Raw genomic sequence first — 26569 nt, forward strand, 5'->3', positions numbered from 1 at the left:
TGTGGTCTTTAAATAAATCATCCTTATTGTGACAAAGTACATTTAGGCCTCAACTGGCAGCCAGCAGCCCAAATCTCCTGCTAGCTGACAGTGTCTATTTAAACGCACACAGCTGCAGCTGGCAGAGCTGGCAGCTTCGGGAGAGTTTCTACCTGCAGGGCAGCGAGCGGCTCTGATCATGGCTTCCTGTCGTAATCTGTCCTACTTTCATCTGAAGCATTGTGGGGCTATTTTCACCACAGGCTCCAACAAGCTTTACGAAATTTGTTCAAGGTGAAATTCAAGACTTGTCTTTGCTGGTCGAAGACAAATTAAAGGTCACGGCGAAGGCCAGACGGGCTAACTGTTTGCTGAATAACAGGAAGATTATCGAAGGTCCTGCTAGTAAATCTGCTTGTAGTTATGATAAACATATTACAAATGTCTCTTTGTTTTCAGTGACCCTTCCAGGAGCGTCAAAGTAGTTGGTCTTGGTATATTCTAGAAAAACATTTTTCTAAAAAACAAATAAAGGACAAATATAAAAGAGTTTGAACTGCACTGATCATTTTATAGATACGGTAAAAATACAATGAATAAAACAGAATTTGCAATCTGACTATTAATTGGATAGCTGTTGAACCAGAGGAGAATATATGCTATCATGTGGATAATATGTGATTGGATGAACAGTTACCTTAATAATAGATATTGATTTGTTCATGTCTAACATGTTGAATCAGATTTTCTAAAAGCAATCTGTGGTGTATGGGTTCGAAGGCCACAAAGTTGAAAACTTGGTTGGTTTTGATCAGTAGTGGAGAATTACTTTTCTTCAGATGGCAAGAAGTTTAAGTTTATTTATTTGTACACCACATTTCGGCAACAAGTTACTTCTGCACTGTAAAAAAAAAAGAAGAAAAAAGGTAATTTACCGTCAGCTGTGGTTGCCAGAATTTTACCAGAACCAAAACTCTGGCAACCTCAGAATTTTACCATATAAATTTTGACACGGTGAAATTAGCATTTATAAGGTAAAAATCTGTGGTTGCCAGAATTATGCCAGAATTACCACATAAATATTGCAAAACCTGTAAATTCGGCAAAATCTGTATTTATACTGTAAAATTCTGTGGTTGTAGTCGTATTAAGTTTTTCCAGAAAATTTTGGGGTAAATTTCTGGCGACCACAGCAGTTGTTATTTTACTGTAAATTAGAGACTTAGAGACTCAATATGTTTACAGATTATTTGTCTTATAATAAACTATCGAATATGGTGACAGCTAACAAATTGTAAAAAACCAAAATTTTATTTAATAAAAGTTACATACTGCAGCTTTAATAAATTAAATCAGTATTCAAAAATACATATATATTTTAAAATCTTTTTCTGCCTATTCTCTGAAACATAAGTGTGACATACAAAAAAATTAATCATTAGGTAGGGTTATACCTTTACACACCACTGCATATTTCTTTATAGCTCTTACTTCCTATTATCTTTTTCTTACACTACCTGCTGCTTATCATATTTTCTAATCATCCACAGTTTCCCTGATCCTGACTGCAGCTGCTAATTTCCAGTATATTTCCAATATATTTTCATTCTGTATTGTCATATTCTTCCACATATTTGCCCGGCCTTGATCTTGGCTTGGTTTCTGCCTTCTGTTGGTCATGTGAAGCGTTCTCCACCAAAACTAACGTCTGCTGAATCTTGCGTTTGCATCCCGTGCTCAGGGCTCGTGCAGATAGAGCAATTTTTGCTGTGTTTCCATTAGCGACCCTCTGCACTTTACATATTAACATGCCGTATCAAACACACTCAAAATACGCCGCCACCATCTGTTCAAACTCTGATAAGAGTCCAATCAGAACCGCTGAATGGCAGCAGGCAAATGTGTAGCAGATACTTATTGGTATTTAGAGTCTGTGCCGAGCGTTATCCACCTCATGAACTTAGTAATTAGCAGTTTTTCTGACCCAATGCTCTTTTCAGCAGTAAATATGGCTGCCAGCCTGAAAGACTGTAGCAGCTTCAGATACGAGGCTGTGACAAAAATGGCTAAACACATTATATAAATTTGTTAGTTTTCTCATTTTTTAACAATTTAACAAACCAGCAGAAGTTTGTATCGGAAATTCTCTAATTCATTCATTATCAGTAATAAAACTCTTGAGCTGCTGGTAAAAGTGAAGTAAAAGAACAAAAAATAATCACATCTAGCAACAAACAAAAGCAATCCTAAAAATCATCTATTAATGTAAACTAATAAGCAGACTAAACCTAAACTAAACCTAATATTAGTAAAAATGTCAAACGCTGTTAAGAGAGCTACATTCAAACAAATATCTAATTACCGGTAGTAAGGATGCAGACATATTTTTATGTTTTATGAGCCGTTTAGTTTCAGTGTCTCATATTTCATTCATATTTCTTAAAAACAGACACATAGGTGTTTTAATCTGTAATGCGGTAAAATACCAACACTTTGCACTTCCTACTATCTTGTGTTTAAAAGCCAAACTACCACAGCCGCTACAAATTTACAATAACAAATGTCACTTAATGCCCTGAAATTGGTACTCTCTCTGTCCCTTCAGAAAGTCATCACAATATCACTCCTCTATTGACTTTAACACAATTTTTATTTACCAATGTCGCACTGAGAAGTAACTCGTATAATGAATTCAGCAGAATCTACCAGGTGTTTGCTAATTGCTGCTGGCTAGTCTGAAGGAGCTGAGTGGGGAAGTCGCACTCTGTGAGGTGGAAACTCATCAGCTTGGAAGCTGCAGACCAGAGGAGGAGCTACGTCTCAAAGGCGGGGCTAAGTCCAAGGTTTTTGTTGGGTAAATACAAATTCAGATCAAACTTTTCAGATGTATTTGCAAAAAATAAAATAAAATTGAAAATTGTGTACCCTTGTTGTTCAACTTCACAATTATGCACAAAGCAAAATATAATCTACAACCCAAAAATATTCAAGAATCGTTTGCAGAACGAGAATGAGGATAAAATTTAAGGGGAGGTACGAATTTTAAAAAACATCTTCTCACTTTTTTTCAAAAAGTACAGCAGCTAAAATTACGGATTCTTATGTTGGAAAATATTGTTTTTTGTGTATGTTTAATGTATGTACATATGTAAATGTGTTATTGTTTTTATTTTTGGTTTACTGAAATAAAAAATTATTTTATAAACATATGTGTTGATCTTTCAAATAAAATACTAATACATTAGATTTTGCGGTTGTAACCTGATAAAATGAGGAAAAGTTAAAGGGGTATAAATACTTTTGCAAGCCACTATATATTGGGCTATAAACACAGAAAGTTAATTTTCTGCTGTGAAAGAATGCATATAAAATACTATAATAATAAAAAGAAGTATTTCTTTGACTTATCCTATCACTAAAAGTGTAATTTTATCCAAAATTAGACTTGGATGAAAGCTTATGACATAAATTGTTGTAGAAAATCCACTTGCTGAACTGAACTGCACTCAGTGCGTCCGTGTACTGCTGTGGCACAAATGAAATAAAACGCTTTTACTGACAATGAATATTAAGTCAGTACAGCAGACTAATTACATCAGAGCGTTGAAATAATCTGCACCAGCAGCGGAGCCATTAAAACTACACTGTTGAATACTCGTCAGCCTTCCATCAGAATAATGAACCAATAACGCTGCTGGATAACGAAGCAGCGAGATTACCCATGATGCCCACTTCCTGCTCCCTAACAAATCCAAAAGCTGCCATCAAATCACAAAGGAATACAGTCGAAAGATTTCTTCGAAAACACAGTTGATAAAAAAAAATTATTATAACTGACTAATAACTGATCCAGAGAAAGCATCTAACTGTGAATAAGTTCAACCTCACAAAAAAACTGACATGAGAACCTTCTGTTTTCTATTTTCATAACAAGATTTAGAAACAGCTTAAAATTTAGTTGTCTTTAGCTTTTTGCTACTTTTTCAACAGACGGTTTTCTGGGAAGTATTTTTGTGAAAGCAACATGACTCAACGTAACAGAAGACGAAGAGTTGTCTCTCTACGTAGTTTGTTTCTTTGACTTATCCTATCACTGGGTGTGCCTACTATCAATTGTAGCAACCTGCGTCTCTGTAATAGAAAATTTCATTTTTACTATTTCATTTTAATTTTATCTAAATAAGGATTGACAGTGTTTTGTGTACATGGATGTTTTTCTTGCATGTTTGTTACTGTGTAAGTGTGAGAGAGCCTGCAACTGATAAAGAAGAACTAGAAGTTTCTGTTGGACTCCTTGTCAGCTCTCATTTCCTGCCATACATGTAGGGTGTGGGTTTCCAACGACAGGTCTCAACTAAAAATCGTTCCCTCCCATTTTCACCATGAGGTGAGGAGCAGTTGCATGACAGTGGATAAAGATGTGGCGCTGTTGTCCACCTGGTAATGGAGATAAGTTCAGATTTGGGGTGTGTTCATTTTTGCTGTGACTATGTAATCATGTGATCGAAGACCCATCTCACTGAACACAGTCAGTAGAAGAGCCCTGAATGTTTTTGCCTTCGAATAAAAATAAAGACAAAGATTAATCTTTCCCTAGTTATTGGAACAGACTCTCATTCTTTGATAACAGAAATTTCCACACTGGATGAAGGGAGAAAAAAACGACCTCAGCGTTCTGATATTTAGCTATCTAGTTGCTACAATCAATAATAGCCACACAGGCACATCCATTAGAAGGAAACAAACGCACCCAGTATAACACGTTCATGCTACTGGCTGAGAGGTTGCCAGGCGACGGTGCTATTTTGTTCCAAGGGCGAACAGAAAATGATTCGCAATCGAGCAGAGAGGTTGCAAGCCTCTCTGCTCGATCTGATCCGAGCAGAGACAAGTTTTGAGTGCGAGGAGAAAGGTTTAAGAAAACACAGTGTATATTTGAAGTTTTGAGTACAAGCATTACAAGTTTTGAGAATAAAAAACATGAAATCCTGCTTTCAGACTGAAAATGTATGTTCTCGAATTATGGCAGAAAAATTCTCCCACAAAAACTCCTCTATTTAGACTATAGTAAGTAGACTACCACAATTTATGTCGTGCATGTAGGTTTATTAAACACATTGCATAAGGCCGAGCTCCACTTGACCAACACACAAATAATTTTGATCTAACCCAGCCCACATTTTGAGTCAATTTCAGATCATAAATTTAAACTCTACATGGTCATTCGTACCCTTAAATATGACCAATAACAGTATATCTAAGTATATTTAGCAGCATGTTTAAGAATATAAGCTAACTGGGAGTATTGCACATCTCAGATCTGAACAACCCGAGTACAGCCATCAGATATATGAATTGTTACACATCAGTATTTTTATTTGGTTTAAATGGACATAAAGTAAAAGCAGGAGAGCAAAGCTAAGAAGCCTGGTCATCTAAAGTTCACTAACTTTACTGGAAATGTAAATTAACAAACTCAGAAAACTGTGATTCAATATGTTGGTGTATCTTTATAGCTTCTCTCTCACATAAGACAGAATATAGATGAGATTTATTACACACAGTCAGTGCGACATCGAAACGCGCTCTTGATGACGGTGGGGACAGATGCAGCATGGCCGCCGGGCAAAACGCTACAGTTATCTTCTCTCCGTTTCCCTTTGATCCTCCTAATCTGTCATTTGAAGAAGAAAGCGCCCAGAGCCGGCACATAGACGAGACTCAGTGTTTCCATTCACAGAAGCTTATACAGACCATTCTGAATACATTTCTGTATTCACCTGTATGTATTTTGCACACATACATATTTACATCTGCAGTACACTCAAGAAACTCAGAGATTTTAATCTGTATATTTGGTCCATTTCAGTGTATTTTCATTCAAATGCATAATATTGTACGTCATTTTTCGTACCTCCACTACAAACCATAGTTTTTTTGTTTATAGAAATGGCCCCTCTTAAACGTGGCAAAAGTTAGACCAAAAAAACAACAATAGTTGTTCTGGTGAATGTTTCAGTTAAAGGGGAAAAAATGCCACTTCACATTAGAAGATAACACAACACAGAAGAACATGATTGCATTGCAGCAAAGTTTAAAAATTTTCTCTAATGGCAAAGAAATTACAATGACACCACAATCTAAAAACTACTATGTATAAAACAATAAACTATAGTGGACCCTTTCTTATTTGCAGATTTTCTCTTAGAGACTTCCAAAATATTTGACTGAAAATGCAGCTTAGGAAGTCGAAATGCTGTTTGATTCTCTATTGGCTACCATTTTCAAAACAGCCAACCAAAAAAACGGCATTTATTTTTCCTTAGTGCTGATTGGCTGAACCCCAAAGAGCGAGAAAACTATGGACGTTAGTTTCTGCAGATATGTTAACTCGGCCTCCACTGTGTGTATTAATGCACATTATGGTATAATTGTTGTTTGAACTATTACAATAAGTGTTTTAGAGGGGGCGCTATAACCCATCTAAAGATTATTTTACTAATCCAGTCCCAGTTCAAATATGCTCCAATCCAGCTGTGGTTTATTTAACATATCACAGCTTGGTTATGGGTTTAGTCAAGAAATATTAATGAATAATAATAAAATGAATAATAATCTATTCAGTATAACCACTAAATCACATCTCCTCAGTATACCAGCGTATCTCAGGATTAACAACCAACACACACGTTTTGGGACTGTGGGAGAAAGCTGGGGAACCCAGAATGAAGGTCCAGATTGGACTTTAAACCAAAACATTGCTGCTTCAAGTTCTACAAGTATAACAGCTATTCCTCCATCCATATCAACAACCTCATAAAAATTAGACATAACATTAGCTTTTAGAGTCTACCATGGTCTTCCTAGCAGCTGCTAACCATAAATTTAGCTCCTTTCCTAACATTTAATGTATGGTGCACAGAGTAATGCAGTCCCTCCCCTTCCCTACCTATTGCTGCAAGGTGCAGGCCTCTTCCAGCACTCACTTACACATCTTAAAGTATTTTTAATAATATTTTAGAGAAATATTGTAACAAAATCACAAAAGTAGCGCTAAACCGTATCTCAAATTGCATGTCAAGAGAATATTTTTCCTGTTGGACAAATGTTTAATGAACTTGATGGCCACATTTTGATACAATTTTGGTGACCACAAAAAGTCGTAAATAGATAGACATTAAAAAATATAGTCACCAATAATAGAGAAAATAGCTACTAACACAACTTGGCAAATAAGGAACAACATTTTTGAGCCAAAAATGTGAAACTATGAAACTACTAAGTGGTGCCTGGTACTTGATGAATGCATGTCACAGCCAGCATTCAGGAATAAACTTAAAAGTTTGACTTTTAAGGAACAAACTGAACAAAAACTGCAAAGACATATTTTAAGTTTAAAAAAATGCAGCCCAGTTTATATATTACCATTTATCTACAGTTATAAAATTTTCTAAGGAGTTATTTCACTTTTAGCAAAGGGTTATTTCATTGAATTCAAGATTTTACTACATGATAAAGCAATTTATTTTTATTCTGTCTGCAATGAGAATCAAATAGGCTGAATATCTTATTGACATGCAAAATGTGTATCATATACCAAACAGCTCTTGCAACATTGTTTTTATGCACACTGATATTGACCATAAACTTGAGATATATTGTGCAACTCGATAGCTAATGTCCCAAATAACTAAAGATTTGTCAGTTTTTTTTCCACTATTCGATTTAAATTTATTCATGAACCTTTTCTTTAGCCGTTTTATCTAAAGTGACCATTTGATTGTTCTTGAAAAATATATAAATCAATGCATAAATCCAGATCTGCTGGTTAAAGCCCAACTAAACTGAAACATTCTAAAATACGATCAACATTTTGCCCTTTTAATTACAAAAACATAAACAAAACTGACTTGATGTTCCTACACCTCTTTTATCTTTAACAGCCACCAATTATGCGAGCTAATCTGGGCATATTTCCCTGGGGAGGCAGAGACATAATTGGCAGCAATGTGCGCAGTGATATCAGGCGCTGCTGTTCTTGCGTGGCTCCGAAATGACTTGACACATCTGGGAACGGCGGCGCTGCAAACGGTGTGAACTCCACACTCGGCTTCATCAAAAGGGGTCAATTAGGAAAACAAACAGGCCTGGGACTCGTTGTGCATGCAGGAGGAACTGAATTAGGGCAGATGGTAGTCAGGAGACCAAACCTCCCCCTGAGCGATGATGATGTGAAGTCTTTGTTTCTAAACATCCAGTGACAGGACAGCGCTCACATGCATGCAGGCAGAAGTCAGATTCAAACCTTAAGAGTTAAATTAAACAAAATTAGTTAAACAAAAATCAGCTTTTTTGTTTCCAGTAAAGAAGTAAAGCAGATAAATTCTTACCCAGCAGCATTTCCACGTGTTTTAGGATTCCTCAAATCAGGAAAGTTCAGCAAAACCAAAAGTATCTCCCAGTAAAGAAAGACTTTTTATTTTTTCTGTGTTCCTTTCTCGGGTCAGTGACACGTCTTAGCCGCAATCCAAAGAACTGCTGCAAAAGAACGACTCACATGGGCTTTAATTAAACGTGTCAAGCTCCGCTGATCAGGTCGTTCTTTTCAGCACAGGAAACGGAAAAACCAAGACGGGCTGGAAATGAGCGGAGGACGAAAGAGAAGCTGAGAGAGTCTGAAGAGCGAGCGTGTATGAGTATGTAAGGCAGAGCGAAGGAGGAGGAAGCTGAGTGAGGAGAGAAAGAGACTCCAAAATCCCTCTCCCTCTTCGTTCTTACAGTTTCTATTCACGGTTCACACCTGCATGTTCCCTAAAGGACGCTCTATGCTGTTTCCTTCCCCGCACATTTCCCCGCCAAACAATAGACCTCAATCTGTTTTCATTCTTCTCAGTGGACTGCTGTTGTTCGCACACGGCTGTTAAGAGTCTGAAAGTTTACATCACACCGGATGGATAAAATCTACTAGTCAGAAAAGATTTTTAAAAAAGCTTAAGAAGATTTTGTTTCTGAATTAAAAGAAAAACGGTGCCACTGGTTTTGAAATATAAAAAAACTAAAGATCTGTAAAATATTTCAACTATTTCTGAAGTTAATCAGAAATTAACTGTAATCATTTTAGTTTGCTATAATATAAGCATAATTATAAAATATATTTCAGTCTAATAGGAGTTTTATTTTATATGAAAGGTGATAAACCGAGCACCTCGTATTACTGTAAGTCTATATTAATATGAAGCTTCTAGAAGCACAACAAAGTGTATTTTTTAGAGACAAAACAAGTGTTTCTGAAAACATAATAATGACAATAAATGTTGCTTTCAATTGTTGAGCTTAATGAAAATATTCATAATCAAATAAAGAAAATGAGTTATTTTTTGTGAATGAATGGATTTTTGTGAATGTGTATTTTACGCTTTAGTAGTTTAAAAAGATGTATTTTTATTTAAAGTTTATAAAGACATTTTATTTTTTACTGCTGTTTTAGGAAAGCTAATAAATAACTGATAATTTGTCTAAAACACATTGAGTATGATCTCTGTTTTAATCTAAAAAACAAACAAAAAACAATAATGCATAAAAAACATAATTTGTCAAAGATTCTCCCATCTCAAGGTCTAACAACAAAAAACAAACCCCCATTAAAATGTAGGGTAAAATAAAATTTTATTTAATTTTAAAACATAGTTAAATATGCATGTTTCCCTTTAAAGGATTAACATATCAATATTATTATTATATTTAAAAGTGTTTGAAAAAAATATCAATTTCCTCTTCAGTAGTTTTTGAAAACAGTTAGTGAGATTTTAACAGAGTACAGATTGAGGTTAAACATATTTTTTTGTAGGATTATTAATTGTTTTTGTTCCTAAGTAGAAGATGAAATCATCAAACAGATTTAACAGGGACTCTCACACAAAGCTTGTGTTTTCACCGAGCTCCTCTCTGGCTCCTTGTCCACCTCAATAAATGTGGTGTGAAAACACAACACTGACAAAACCTGACAGTTTTACACTTGATTTCAGGCTGTTGCATTTAAATGGAACGTGCAGAGAAAGGACTTCAGGCGAAACGATCGCATGTTGGAAACACACATCGAGCTTTTATCTTGTCATGAATCTAGAAAACTCCCCACAGATGCTGTTTGTGGACTCTGCATGCACCAGACATGCTGCGCTGCTTACGGAAACTACAGATTTGTTAAAGGTTATGGGGGAAGAATGAGGTTACAGAAACAAAGGCTTAATATGGCAACAGCATCTGGCAGATTAAAAATAAGAACAGTTCCCAAACCTGAAATTTATTGCAGAAGTTTACAAACATAAATCCAGTGTTTTAGGGCGGCTTGTCACTTTAAATCTAAATAAGCTCCTGCTGGCCACAACAACCAACACAACATTTACACTCTCATGTGAAAATGGCAGCAAACTAATGCACAATTATACAACCAGACATCTTTGAAAAGCAGAAGTGGAGCCTCCTGCACAACCTCAAGAACGCAGCAAGTGGTTTCTGAATAATAAATCAACAATAAAACATGTCTTTTCCAGAAGCCATTGTACAGCAAATACAGACTAGCTAAACAATCAATCAAGTTTATTTGTATAGCACATTTCAGCAACAAGGTAGTACAAAGTGCTCTACAGCATAAAAACACCAAAACAAAGTCATCGAACACACAGTAACCTAGCAACGTGCTGAAGCTGGTTGCTAGGTGATGGGCTGGGATTGGCTGGGGTTGCCAGGTAACAATGCAGCGTGATTCAACAGTTAGGAGGTTTTTGAAATGACTCGTTTTCCAGACACCAAAAGATATTCTTACTGTCAAAAAAACAGCTGGGTGTTCTTTATTTTGTAAGCATTTGATTATTATGCGCTGTTGTGATTGCCTAATGTGCTCCTCAGTGTTTATGGCAGCAATATGACTCCATACTAATGATGGAATGATGACTAATAATTGTGCAAGCTCAAAAATAAAGCATTTCTGAACACTTTCAGCATTTGGAACAACCTTCATTTGGGGACATATGAAACCTGGACTGAGTAATTTATCAATCAGATTGGAATTGTGAAAATTGTAAAGTCATTTAAAAAATCTGGATTCTTCCTTTTTTAGTTTTCCAGAGAATATTCCTAAAATCTCGCCTTGTCTCGTGAAACAATCATGGTTTATCATCTCTTTGTTACACCCCCAGTTATTAGACCAAGCATAGCTAAGTGGTGCACATTTAATGACATTTCTCATGTTGACATAGCTGCAAATCTGTTACACTGCACAAAGTAACAGCACTAAATTTGTGAAGCTCTTTCTCTCTAACATGGCTGCTCTGCTGTATGGAATATATGAGGTTGATGGATGTCTGTAAAATATGTTTCTGGAAACTCTGCCCCTAATGGCTTCTTCTTTGCCACAGCTAACCTCTAATAATGTCTCTAATGATGTATTTTAGTTTACAGAACCCCGTCAACCTTGAGAAAAACATTTAAGCCACAGATGTCAAACTCCAGTCCTCAAGGGCCGCTGTCCTGTAGTTTTAGATGTGCCACAGGTACAAAACACTGGAATGAAATGGCTTAATTACCTCCTCCTTGTGTAGATAAGCTCTCCATAGTCCTGCTAATGACCTAATTATCCTATTCAGGTGTGGTGCAGCAGAGGCACATCTAAAAGTTGCAGGACTGCGGCCCTTGAGGACTGAAGTTTGACACCCCTGATTAAGCCTATCTGCAGCAGAGCTACTTTTAAGAAATTGTATTGTAAATCCAATACACTGTATTGTAAATGTGGGATGATATTTGTTGATCTGAGGATGTAGTTCTGCTTTAAGCTGCAACAGGATACAAAATATGTATCAAATCAAGTTAGAGTTTATTTATAAAGCACTTTAAAAACAACCAAAGGTGACCGAAGTCAACAGTGGTTAGTACATGTGCATAACACAGAACAAAAAGAGAAAAAGTACAAGATACAGAACAGATTAAAACTATCCATCCGTCCATTTTCTAACACCCTTGTCCCTATTGAGGTTAACGTTCCGGGCGAGAGAAGGGGCACATTAAAACTAAATATAAAGTTATATTGTGGAACTTTGTAAGCCAACATCAAAAGTGATTCTTTAAAAATACTTAAAACTCTCAAAGGCGAGGTTGGTCTATCTCAATGGCAGGATGTTCCTGAGTCCACGAGCCGAGTCTTTAGTCCTGGGGGTGCCAGACCATTAAAATACTAAAAGTTAGTATGAATTCACCTCTAGTATGTTTGCTCAGAAAGTCTGATTTGTTTGGGAAGGTGTGAATCGAACACTGGTTCATTTAAAACCTAGATCTCAATTTTGTTGAAGTAAACTCTGACGGCCATATGTGAATGCCAAGTGGACTGGAGACCGCTTCAAAAGCAGGAAGCATTCTGTGTAAATACAACCAAAACAAACATGCTAGTTACAGTTAAACAAAAAAGAAATCCTACAACCACTAAAATCTCATAATATCCCATTATGTTTACGTTTTGCAAAGAAAGAAGTTGCGTCCATGTCTTCTTCAGAGGTTTTTGTGTTGTTTCCTTCAGTGGTTCTTGGTGCACTGACCCCAAAGGCGAGAAGGGGAACAGCAACCGTTCATTTGACAATGCAGTGCGAAAGCGAACCGCACCACCTGAAAATGTAACAAATATTGCAATTTTGGTAGCCAATAAACCAAGTTTACCGAGCTATCGGGTGTAAAAACACCCTTAAAAACCAACAACGATTGAAAATGAATCCAACAGGGCGCTGGAAGCTCATGAAGTGAAGCCAGTATTGGTGATATGTGGTCATGCTTCCTCTTACCAGTAAGAAAACAGGCTGCTGCGTTCTGACTGGTTCCAGATAATGAATTAATCAGAGTGGATTACAATAAACCAGCCACAATAATATAAGGGCCAGATCCTTGAGACAATGATGGCCTTTGACCTTCATTGGTAGAAGCTTGACCTCCAGGATGTCAAATTTAAAATTTCTGTCAAACGTCAAAACAAGGTTCTTCACAGATGAGGGAAGAATAGTAGAAAATAAATCTAGGAGATCACAGATGCAACATATGTAAGCATGACCTTTTGAAAAGGGAAGTGATGCTTGATTTCACATGAATCCCTATTTTTATCTATCTACCCATTGTCTTTGCCCGCAGGCACAGTCTTATAGGGAACCATGCATGCACACTTCATGCAGAAAGACACCAGGCGGGGATTCAAACCCAGAACCTTCTCACTGCAAGGCAACAATAAAAATAAGGTCACAGACAGGAGATCCACAATAAAAGCCAAATCAGACACCGTGCAGCTCAGAGTTTTTTAGTTCAGACAGATTAGGTGGGCTGAAAATGTCAAACGGACAGTTGGGGTTAGTAGGGTACGAAACCCACATGACACGACGCTAACAGATTAACATGGAATGCAGCACAACTGAGAGATTACGTCTTAATATTTCTTTACTTTCCTGTAGTTTTAAATCCACCAATCCAGACACAAAACCTAAAAAAAAAAAAAAACATGATCGTGATTTGAAATTGCCTCTGTTCTGTTCTTCAGCAGAACGGTGATAAGTGATTTGCTCAGTTCCCTTTTCAAAAGGCCCCCAGTGAGAACAGTCTATTAAAATCTCTTTTCATTTGTGCAATCACTTGAAGAAGACGAAAAAAAAAAACAGGAAAGCTGGTTCAGCTGTGAGAAGGGATTGGAGGGAACAAGTATTATTAGATGTTTCATTGCTGCACAGTCTGAATTATACTAACAGTCACCTTAATTGAATTGGCTTGTCCTCTTTTCTCTTCTTAGCTGTTAAATAAGCAGCAGACAGTGGCTACCTTAGAAAAGTAGTGTGAAAAATGCAAAATCTGCCTTATTTGGAGGTTTTTATGTAGCTAAATCTTTTCCCATCACAACATTAAAAGGTTAACACACAAACTTTCTGTTGGTTTGATAAAAATAACATATAAAAAGCCTCATAAAATATTTGTTACTGCCAAGGTTTCCCCCAGAAAACTTGACAAGCCCGGTGGTTGGGTACTACAGCAGTTATTCATCCAGCTGCCCGTTGTGTTTTTGAGTTAAATTTTTTTTAAAGTTGACAGGAAATTTGAAAATATCACTTGATAATTATGTGTTACTGAAAGACTGGAAGATTAATACCTGAACACCAACTATAAAGTCTTAAGAAATGCAAATATTTTAAAAAGACATAAATAAATGAATAAATAAATAAATAATGCAAAGCCTGGTGGGGGCACAAGTAAAGCCTGGTGGCCCGCCAGGCTTACAATAGCATGAGGGAAACCCTGACTTCACATGGGATTTTAGCAATCCATGCAGAAATATTATAATGTAGTACTTACTGCTCGTGATATATCTGCAAAGGAAGCAATTATTTATTCCAAGTTGTAGCTAATGCTCAAATAAACTGAATTTCAAAATCGGTTGTTAAAAAGTGACCTTCATCTGCATCTACATTTTAAAATGTAGATATTTAGTAACATAAGGAGTCTATTTTTTATTAGACTTTTTATTTTAAGTTATTTTTTATTGACTTTAATTATAATATGTTCTACACGTATTGTCAGATTGCAAAAAAAGTCTATTTTAATGCAGCCAGCTGCTTAATTTAAGTACAATGTTTAGTTTTGGTGCATGTATTTAGTAGGATTTTGTGATAAGACATTAATGCATTAAACTGACTCCACTAGTGCCAGAATCCCAATAAAGCTATAAAAACATAAAATGTAACTACATATATATATATTTTTATTCAATTGGAGTATTTAGGAAGATGCATTTTACAGCAAAAAGAAACTTCCTGCTTCCTGTTTGCTTTGTTAGAAATGTTAGAGCTTCATTTCTCTTAGTCACTGACCAACAGGATGAACGACTTTTCTGCATTTTTGTCACGTTACAAACACAAGCTTCAATGTATTTACTGGGATTGTATGAGCTATACCAACAGAAAGTAGTACATTATTTATAAGTGATACAAAAAGGATAGAAAGTTTTCAAAATGTTATACAAAAACAACTCTAAAAGGTGCAGTTTAAGTCAATACTATTTGCTCTTTTACACTAACCATATTGTGACCATTATCTTAGTTTTGACAGCATCCAGTATTGATATTTTGCATGTAAATTAGCAGTTAAAAGGCTTGTTTATTATAAAAATACAAGTTGTTTCCATAAAAAGCTTAAAGTGAATAACGTGTTCAAACACAGGCACATGCATAGAGAAGCATGCTCAATATTTTGCCCATCTCACCATTAGAAAGGAATCAGTCAGGCAGGCTAAGTATGACTGATGATCTGCAAAAGGCCATTATCTGACACAGAAAAAGTCAATAATGTGATCATGATGACAAAATAAGGTTCAAATAAGGGAGAAATTAGCCAGTAGATTTAAATTTATTTAATCTTTTGTGCTGTGTGAAACTCAAGCAGCTAAATAAGTGCGCCAAGCCAACAGCAATAGACAGCATCATAAATCAGCATTAGAAAAGCGGCATTTTACCGGCCAGTTATTCATTAGACTCCTTTACTTTCCCAAATGCAGATTGATCAAGCCAGTCGGAGACGCAGAGTGACACAGATGTTTCTGACGGGAGGTGATTATTGATCCTACAACAGAACAGGTGCTCAGAAAAGGCTTGTTTGGAGCAGCAGCTACATTCTTAGCATGCAATAATGGTTTGCAAAAGTTACCATATAAAAAAGTAAAGAAAATTCCAAAAGACTTCTACCAGTTTTGTGGCTCAAGTTGTAATATTTTACAATATAATGCAAGTTTGCACAAGTTAATCCATGAAAAGAAGTAGTTCTAATATCAGAACAAGATAAGAGACAGACCGGTAGGAATATAGGTAGAAACGATAGAAATTTGGTCTACGATGAAGATCTGCAATCTACAGGAAGCAGCGTGTGAGCACAAGAGAAGAGATCATTAAAAAGACAGGTGTAAAAAGTAAATTATCTGGACCCGGTTCAGGTTTAGCCTCCCTTTGGGCTTAGCATGATGCTCAAGTGTAGCGCGGCAGATGTCACGGTCAGACAGCGGGGAAGTGAAGGGTAAAAGCGCAGGCAGGGTCAGTGGGACCCCGCCGGGATGTGCACACTGTAAAACATTTGAGCCGCATTTAGTTGTGTCAACTATCTTCTACTCTTTAAGTCAAATAAATTTAGTGAGTTTTAGGTTTTGAATCTAAATGTGTGAGTTTGTGAAAGATAAACAGTAAGTTGTGTTAACTTTTTATTAATTTTGTCAAACCTCCAAGAGTTAAATAAACTAGAGTTTTTAGGTTAGCACTTAAAAAACTGAAAGAAGAAAAAGACGGTAGTGGGAATTATTTCCCAGAATGCTTAGCGGCATGTTTTTGTATCCTGAGATGCGTTACATTGATCTGACTGGTTAAGACAAATGTTTATTTTAATGTGCTGTTCACACTAAATGTTTCTGAGCTGAATTCATTGAGATGTTTAATAAAATTCATTATCAGATCAGAAATTTTGTTCATGCAATTTGAAACAAGACTTAAATATTCTAAAGTAAAATAAGTTGTTATTTTAACTTCATAATGTGAGTGAAACAACAGAAACGTGTTCTTTTTAATGAGGTAACAGCATTTTTTCTAGCATATTGTGAAATAATTATTTGGTTTAAACTGCAGCTTTAAGTTAAAACTCACATTTCAAGATTAATGAACGTAAAAAACAATGTTTTTACAACTTCTCTCTTGTTGTTAAATTAACTTCATAAACTTTCATTTCTGAGTTAAAATCAAAAACAATTTTCTTGTTGACTTGAATTGCATTTTCAAGGCAGCAGGTGAACTTTCATTTTCAAGTTATACCACCTTCAAATGTTTTACAGTGTAGGGGGTAGAGTTCGCTGAGTCCAAAGGACCCAGTTTCTTAACCCTCCCGGTTCCCACAGTCTTAGTGTGATGCTCAGGAGGAGCGCAGCAGATGCCACGGTCAGACAGCAAGGAGGCGCCGTGGGGCGGGATGACGGTCTTTTCAAAACCCCCAAAAAAAGAAGAAAAGAAAAGGAAAAACTCGTAAAAGCACACTGTGCAACCCCGCAGGACCGTATATTGTGACTACCGTACATCACAATATATACCGTGATATGAATTTTATGCCATAATTCTACATACCAGGTCATTTTTCTGTAAGCAAACCCTGTATTCAACTGAATACAATAAATCAGATCCCAGCAGAAGAAGCGCTGATGACACAACAGCCCTGCAGTAAATAACATTTTGTCAAAGTTCATAACGTTTCCGTTCAGGATGGAGCAGTTGATGATTAAACTGTGGTCATTTTGAGCCAACGTGAGTGATGTCAAACAAACACAAAGATATGAGATTTTCCGTCCAAGTTGACAAAACCCAACATGTTGCTCATCTCATAATTTCGGGTGCTTTATTAGAAAAGACTGCAACTTCTGCGTAGATGTTTCACTGCAGAAAGTTTTACCTGACGTGCAGAGGTATGGCTACCTAATGAAAATAATGATCCCTGAACAAGTCTACAAGTTCTCAAGATTCTCAAAGTGTGAATCCTAAGCTTTCCAATGACATTAAATACATAGAAATAAAAAAAAGAAGTTGTTCTTTACTAACTATTGTTGTGTGTATTAACAACATTTTAGAGCTATTTTTAATTTAGAAGACTAATAAAAGATAAATAGACTTCAGTTGCTGTGGCAGAAATAAAAATCCTCTTCTGCATTATTAAATATAAAACTACCCACCCATTTCTATCAGTTGTATTTATTTTCTGATTATATCAAAATAACAATAGCTGTTGACACGCAAGCAGAGCATTATAAGCAAACAAAGTCGTTAAACAAATAACACCAATTAAGACTCGGTCACGACACGTTCAAAAGAATCGAATCACTCATGAATGACTCACCAATACTCTCATCAGGTTTGACTTCCTCCGAGTCCGGGTCTTGTTTTCTTTCCACTGATAGCTTCAGTTTTTCTTGTGAGTGGCCCGGTTTTAAGCAAGTTATCCATTATTACTTTTAAACGCAATCGTTTGGTAGGCTAGTTGTCGCGTCGCACGTTGAGCTGACGTCATAAACGATTGTTTACATGCAGTACCTCGCGGACCACTAGGGGGCTCCCACGGACCACCAGTGCATTGAGTGTTTTAATGTGGTTTTTTTTTGTTTTTTATTATTTGTTTGTTTTTAGCCTAATTAACTGCTAACTTGGTCCTATGCTGGTTGTTGTAAATTGTAAAAGCGGGTATTAAGCAAAAGTGAGTGTGTACTGAGACATGTTGATGACCAGCAGCCCCCCAAATATGCTAACAAACGACAAAGATTTCTAAAAGCAAGCCAGCGTTATGTTGACCTCATGCTCTGCTCCTACCTGCGCTGACAGCTTTTGCCAGTCGGCGGAGCCTCCTCTGGTGCGTCTTGCCTCTGTAGTGGATCTGCGCCTGGGCGCTGGAGTTTAGCCTTATGTTGCACACCTGGCACATGGTGGCGCTGCTGCTCCCCTGCCGACGCTCCCGCTTGACCTTAAACCCAACCCTGACCCTCCTCACCCTTTCATTCTCCTCTTCGTCTTCCTCCTGGCCTTCCTTACTTTTGGTGTCCATCCACTCGTTTTTCTTTGGACGTTTCATAATATCTAGAATGAGAAATAGTGAAAGGAAAAATCTGCATAAGATTTATTTCATAATAGTTAAATTGCAAAAGTTGCATGCAAAATGACAATAAAGTCAGTCTAAGTCTAAGTTTTCACACCTTTTGAAATATTTCACACATTTATCATTGGTGATCATATCAAAAACGACGTTTCGATTTTTCCTTGTAAAAAAATCTTTGAAAACACTCCCAATATTATGCACTACTTTGTGTTGGTCAAATACTTAAAATTCCAATAAAATACATTGAAGTTTGTGGCTATAACATGACAAAATGGGGAAAATTCAGGACGTATCAATAGGAACTGTATGTAAGTTGTTGAATCGTCCACAAGGGGGCAACAGAGTTGCACAGTTTCCTGTTTTAACATATTCAATGGTAGCTTTATGAGATTTTGCAGGCATACAAAGGCCACTTTGTTTATTTTTCTCCAGACTTTACGCTGACAAAAATACGTCAAACTCCAGATGGATGTGTCAAAAATCTTACAGTCAGACAGAAGTACATTGTTCCTACATGTCTGTATTTATAATAAAAGCTGATTTGAATGTGTTACATGTTTCTTAGTGAAAGGATGCAGCTTCACTACCTGTAATGGCTGAGCAATTATGGCACGCTGACAGCATAAATCAAGCTGCAGCTAAACACCCGCTGTGCTCTAAATGCAGAAATGTCATCCAAAGTCTGATTGAATTCTTTGTTTTGCTTCTGTTCATATGATAATGGAATCAATTAAGTACTCATGTTGGACATTTTATCCCCTGGCTTCTCCATCCTCCCCCCCGCCCCGCCGCATCCAGGAACCACCATCGGTAAAACGTTAGCAGCTCTGGAAATTCGGATTCGTGTCGAGATGAAAGCAGAATGTAAATGTGTTTGTTGGAATTCATCAGCCCCCAACCAGCGACACGGACTTCAAAGTCGCAGCACATCATCACAATTATCTGAATCAAGCCCCGGCAGTCTGGTAGGTGGGGACATGAGCGAGCGACTGCTGCTGGGGATGATAACCGCGTTTCTGCACGAAATGAAAACACACAAAGGTTTAAATAACACAACGGCGCTTATCAAAGCGAGGCAACTAAATGCACAAAATGCCTTAAAATTCATTAATGTTGGATCGAAGCAGAATAGCCTCACTTTGGAAAATTTAGGAGAAAAATAGGGTTTAATCTGATATTTATTCAGTGGAATAAAAAAAATATTTGTTTTTAGGCCTGTCACAATAACAAATTCTGCTGGGCGACTAATTGTTCCAGAATTTATTGCAATAAACGATAATATTGCTGTTTTGAGACCATTTTTATGTAATATAATGGTAATGGCAAAAATAATAATGCAAGAACATATTCTGTTTTTGCATTACTGGAAGACATTTTAAATATCCAAAATAAATAAACAAATTAAATTAATTTTGAAGCCTGGGTAAACAAATTTGTCCTTCAAAAAAGGGCTAGTTGAGACCAAAGCGCCAAACTGAAAACTTTTATTATTATTTAACTATTATTGAGTTTGTTTTAATTTATCTTGCAATTAATTGATTTGATGATTATTGAGAGACGCCTATGTTTTCTTTAAAACTGCACAACTGAAAATTCTAAAAACCCCCCCCAAAAAAACCCATAACTAACTTATTTTTTTAGTTTAAGCTCAAGCAGTCTAAGAAATTTGTTTTACTCAACTTCTCATTTCCCTGGATTATTAATAAGGCATGACGTAGAAGACTACTACTTTTACCCACTTTTAAAAATGGGAAAGACAATCAAACATACTATTCCAAGATGCTTCCTTATCTTCATGAATCAGGAAATGAGTAAAAGAAAACAATTAATACAAACAAGAGTGGACGAGGACCTTAGTTTGTCTTTAATTAGGATGGACAGGTAGGTAAACTAATCTCCACTCATCCGTATCTCCATAGCAACTAGATTCCAACTACGTCACAAGCTGGTAGTTTTAGATAAAAACACCTTTCTGTCCTACCATCACAAATGGTTATTTAAATATTTAAATAACCATTTGTATTTAAATAATATTTATTAATAATAATAATAATAATATTTAAATAACCATTTGCGGATGTTTGGATATTAAAATGTCTTCCAGTTCCATGTTGCTATGCGCTATTGCCGCTTTAAACATTTTTTCTTGATATCTAGATCTTACTAACAAGTTGTGTGGATTAAATAGTTTGTTACCAGGATAAAAAAGTAACATAAGAATTATGATTCATTGTGAGGACAATGTACTGATGATGTTTTGAAAGCCCCAAAAGTATCAGTAAATGTAATACTACCATTATGTAATACTAATACTAAATAGTTTTAGGCCCCACTTTGCTTTCAATAAAAACTATTTAGGTATAAATAGATAAAAAAAAGGAAGCTATAAATAGAAAAATAAGCCACTCGATATTTTAAAACACAGTATTTCTGAGTTCTCTCTGATAGAGGGTTTTTGTATATTTTTTTCTAGAATAAAAAAAAATCATAATTACCTTCCAGACTGATTATAATTGGGGCAACCAGACATCACACTGAATGACTTAACCAGTACTTTTAAATACATGCAGACAAAAGCTTGTTAAATGAATTAAACATTATTATATTGAAATGATTTAGATCGATTTTTAAAACACAAAAAATGGTTAAATTATTAACCAGCAAACTAACATGTCAACTTCTAAAACACGTTTATTTCACAATCAGGTACATTTTATATGATATATTAGAACCAGCTGATTTTTAATGCCTGGAGTCAGACGGTCGTGTTTGCTGATATTTAACGACGTGCTCCAACACCAACAGTTAGTGTGTAAACCTCGCAGCACATAAATAACTGGAGTTGCTCCATTCACTCCTCATGCAGTCAGCTGGCACCGGCAGCACTAATAAAAAGCACCTTTTAACAGGTTGCCTGCAGGCCAGCAGCTGCTGGTAGCTGCTGGCGCTTCAGCCTGCCAGTCTGGCATCAGACCAGTCCTCTGGATGGACGCAGAGAGGGACGTCCAAATGCAAAAATACTTTATTAAGAGGCAAATTAAATAAAAGTAAAATAATTAAATAAATTAAATTATAGAAGTCTTAATTAAATTAAATCGAACTGCATAAATTAAATTTAAATTAAATTAAATTAATCCAGTAGAACCAGCCACTTGCAGCTGACACTGAAAACTTCCATATTAAATTAGCACAGCTATATTTTTGATTGTGGTACATTCATTTCTATTGAGAAAATTCCAGCTCTTCAAAAGTGAAAACACAAAATCTTACCAAATATTTTTGCCTGGTTTCTAATGAAAATATTTTTATTACATCTGAAATAAGACAAAACTGACTTAAGCGTAATTTTTCAGCAAGATATGTGGAAAAAAACGGACTAGTTCCACAGAATGTTTTACTTTCAACAAACATTTTTTCCCACATACTTTTTTATCACAATTATTGACTGAAAACAAGCTCACATTTCTTGCTAAAAGTTAAGTTATTTTTGTCTTATATCAAGATATTTGCACTAGAAACTAAGAAATGCTTGGTAAGATTTTGTGTTTTTGCAGTATAATACAAACAAAATCTTTCAAATTTACCCTTTCATATGATGTATAACAATAATGTTCACAAATTAAGTTACTTAATTTGTGAAAATTTCAATTTTTCAGTTATCAAAATTGAAAAAAACAAAACAAGTTTTGTTTTGTTGTATTTGTAAAGTTGTGGTGTTTTAGCTGAACATTTTCAGTTGGAATTAATACTTTCCCCTAAAGATGGATCTCATCCAAAATCTCTGTGAAATGTTACATGTAAATATAAAGTAGTAATAGTGGAGATAAACAGCAGGTTTTTCACAAACAATACCAAAAAGAGAGAAAAAAGAATCAAAGTTATGTGGAAATTAAACTTTGTTTGCTGTAAAAGCAAAATTATGTCATCATTGTAACAAGAGTAGTACATTTCTCTGGAGAAAAGTCGAGTTAAAAAATGTAACTGTTGGGAGTCAAGGTGAGGATTTTAAACCAAATGTTCAGCATGGCAGTGGTACCATCATACTGTGGGACTGTTCTGCTGTCACTGGTACGCAGCCAAGAAGGTGGAATAAATAAGAAAAGGGTTGAAAATTGGACAAACTGGATGTTCCAAAAACAAAATAGAAAGTATTTCAAACATCTTCTGAAATAATCTTCCCAACACTCCAATGTCAGCCATTTTGAAAACTGATGGAATATATGATCAAAAGCACATTTTAGTGAGGGTGTATCCTTATATTTATGTAAAGTTTGGATGGAAAAAGAATCATTTATAAATTGACAGAAGTAATCAGACCTAAGATGCCACCTCTTTGAGTAGGTTTATCTAAGAACTCAGTATCTGGTTATTTTAATGGTCAACTTATCGGATCCCTGCGGCTCTTTAAATACCGTCACTCGTCAGCCTGTCTGAAGCTCCCGGGTGAGAAAAGACAGCATCACACAGCAGGCGACAGTCACTTCAGCTGATAGTCATTTACACAGGAATGAAGGAAATGCCAACAAGGTGGCAAACCGGCCTAAGAAAAGGTACTTTTGCAATAAATTGATCAAAAATTCATTTTTTAAATCCTTCTTGTTTGGTAGGAAGACGATAATGCACAGAGGATCATCAGGGCTGACCTACTTACATCCAAGACTTTTACAAATCTGGGGTCAGGAAAAGGTCAGGTAACATCTCTGCAGACCCCACACATCCTAGACACAAACTGTTTAAACTTTCAAAGTGGAACTGAAGACAAATTTCGTTTTTTTTGTAAACAAATTTTGTGAATAAAGCTGATTCTGATTGTTTTTCAGCTCATAAAATAAAATGATCTGTGACATCATCATTATCATCAATCATTATAGACTAGAATAGAAATCTCACAGTGGCAAAATGTATTTGTTACAGCAGCACAGTAACAAAATATTCCCATTGAATATATAAAATATTTTAAAAAAATTATACAGTCACATCAAAACTACAAAAACCTAAAATCCTACCAAGTATTTTTGGATTTACACTTAAAATAAGACAAACTAACTTAAAAGTAACTTTTCGTCAAGATACAGAGGTTTGTTTTAAGTAAATAATTCCTTAGTTTTGATTTTAAAAAAGTACTTGTTCTATTGGCAGATAAATTAACTTATAACATGGAAAAATGTTCTAAGTTCAATAATCTGCCAATGGAGCAAGAACTTAATCAATATTAAGAAATTGTTTACTTAAAACAAGCCTCTATATCTTGCTGAAAATCTACCTGCATGTTAGGTTTGTGTTATTTCATGTTTACTAAAATATTTGCACTAGAAACTAGACCAAAAATAGTTGGTAAGATATTTTTTCTTCACTGTTGATTACTTATGTACGTTTTCTGAAGGCTCGTCAGAGACGAACAACTCAAGCAGAGTCAAGCCAGGTGGGTCGCGAGCCGACAGGCTGCTATAAAACTGTCCCGCTTGTTTCCCTCAAGCTGCTGTCTGACGAGCTCCCCACCTTGAGGTGCTGCTCTTTCAGGGGTGAACCGGTTTATCAAACCGCTTTGACAAATGAGGTCTTCAAAAAGCAAAACAAAAGCTAATCCTACCAAGTACTTTTGGTTTGGTTGGTTTCTAGTGCAAATATTTTGAAATAAGCAAGATATAGGAGCTTGTTTTAAGTCAATAATTTCTTAATATTGATGAAAAAAGTACTAGTTTCAATGGTGGATAACACCACTTATAACAAGACATTTTTCCAATGTTATAAGTCAAATATTCTGGCAGTAGAAGTACTACTTTCTATCAATACTAAGAAATTATGTACTCAAAACTAGCTCCTATATCTTGCTGAAAAGTTCTCTGTAAGTTAGCATTTTCTTATTTCAAGTAGGGCTGAAATAATCAATCGGATTAATCGTCAACTAATTTAGTAATTGATTAATTGTTAACTGGAGTACACAGAATCTAAAAGGCTATTTGATGAAAAAACAACATATTCACAGAAGTAATTAAGCCAAAACAGTACAATATATTTAAATATTTATTTTGCATTTAATATAAAACACCTTATCTTTAAATGTTTTACTCAAAACGGCATCCGGGATGTCAAACTCATTTTCATTTTGGGCCAAATCAAGATCATGAATGCTCTTAAAGGGCCAGTTGTCCCAGAATATATTAATAAAACCTGTTCACAAAGTGTTAAAATACCAATGAATTATTAAAATTAAATAATATTATTGAGCATCTTTTCAGTCCCTCCTCATGATACTTTTTGTGATTTTTTGCAATAAAATTCAAATTATTTGTGGTACTAATTTGGAAATATTTGCGCTTATTTATGACAGTAAATGCAACTTTTTATTAAATGCTGTATAGATCATGGACTTTAACATCAATTAAGGTTTAGTACAAATAAAGTTTTTGGCAGTTTTTGAGAAAAAATCCACAAAAAAAGTGGTGGGATTTGTTGAATCTCCATGATAATTCTCAAGAAACTGGAGGGACTGATTGATATCATTTGGCAGTAAACAGATAAAAACTACATTGATTTGATTGATCAGGTAATATTTAAGCACACTTAGTGTTCAGTCTAGAATCTAGAGGGCCACATAAAAAGCTACGGCGTGCCGGATTTGGCCCACGGGCCTTGAGTTTGAAACATATGCACCAAAGGAATGCTATGTTATTGCATTTTAGGCAGTAAAGTATTTATGTTCTTATTTAAAAAAGGAATTGTGATTATTTGGTTATTTGCATAATTAATATATTTCTAATATTTTAGAAAAATCTGTTGGACGTTTCAGTTTTTTATGTGATTAATTGTCAGACTAACCGATTATGAATGCAGCCCTAATTTAAAGTGCACTAAGATATTCACACTAGGATCTAGAACAAAAATACTTTGTATAATTTTGTGTTTTTGCAGTGTTCACAAAAGGAATAAAATATCTAATTTGAACCAAATTCTGAGAGAATAAAAAGGTAAAATCACTCAGTCAGCATGTGAATTATTGTCTTGGACTTTCAACAGCGGCTCACAGCTCTAGATGACACCTCTCTATTTAAAGCTGCTTAATTATATGTAACAGTATATCTATTTTTTTGTTGTCGTTGCTGCTTAGCCCCACACTCTGCCCCTCTGTCTCCATACAACCAAATGCTGCCGAACCTTTAACAGCCACATATAACTACAAGGTGTCCTATGAATATCCTTCAGAGAACCAAGTCCTCGTTTTAGACCCACCTTTGAGAATTAAGACAAAACAAATCCCACGCCCCTGCAGGCTTTTAATCCTCCCAGACCGTCTGAACCCGGTTGCCATCAAGGAAACTTCCTGGAAAGTTTGCCCATATGCAGGGCTGCTGCACACAGGAGGTTTTGGCACAAACGTGTGCTCTCTGAGAAGCGGCATTAGAAAGAGTTCCCACTCCACAACACCTGTCCACACGATTCCATTACATCAACGAGAGATAGCAGCAGTGGAAAGACGGGACCACGGAGGAATATAAGTTAGAACTTGCACACAGAGCGATGAGAGAGCAGATTTCAGAGGAAGCGCCAGGGATCCCAGAACAGTGTTTTCTTCCTGGCTGTCAGTCCTCAAAATAAACACTGAACAAGCAAATTACAGTTCGACTACAGTTCCAGCTGCGTTGCTAGGCAACCCCGACATCCTCTGTGAAAATCGCTAAAGAATTTCTACGGAAAGTGCAGGTCAATTATGCTGCAATTTGTGCAGAAGAAGAAGAAAAAAATGGCCAAACATCCTTTTGCACAGCAGACCAGAAAACACGGATAAGTCTAATAAGAGTTGAAGAAAAGAAATGATAATTACACTTCATTTAAAAAGAAAACATACTGTACACATGTCCCTCTGTACACTCTTTGTGCTACATGTGAGAAATTAATAACAGCAGATTATAGA

General features: G+C 35.8%; 1 protein-coding gene across 4 annotated transcripts in view; it reads right to left on the reverse strand.

The window, feature by feature from the left end:
* Positions 1 to 26569, reverse strand: part of LOC116726724 (zinc finger protein 385B-like) — a 73882-nt gene that overhangs the window by 19315 nt on the left and 27998 nt on the right. For 2 of the 4 annotated variants that reach the window (XM_032573574.1, XM_032573572.1), the window contains exon 2: positions 18375 to 18638. In XM_032573574.1, coding sequence (XP_032429465.1) covers positions 18375 to 18638 — 264 coding nt within the window. Of the gene's footprint in view, positions 1 to 8369; positions 8690 to 18374; positions 18639 to 25887; positions 26173 to 26569 lie in introns of those variants that run through there. The other 2 variants (XM_032573573.1, XM_032573575.1) reach the window with 2 other exon arrangements.

This window comes from Xiphophorus hellerii, chromosome 10 (genome assembly GCF_003331165.1).
Source record: "Xiphophorus hellerii strain 12219 chromosome 10, Xiphophorus_hellerii-4.1, whole genome shotgun sequence".
Taxonomy (NCBI): Eukaryota; Metazoa; Chordata; class Actinopteri; order Cyprinodontiformes; family Poeciliidae; genus Xiphophorus; species Xiphophorus hellerii.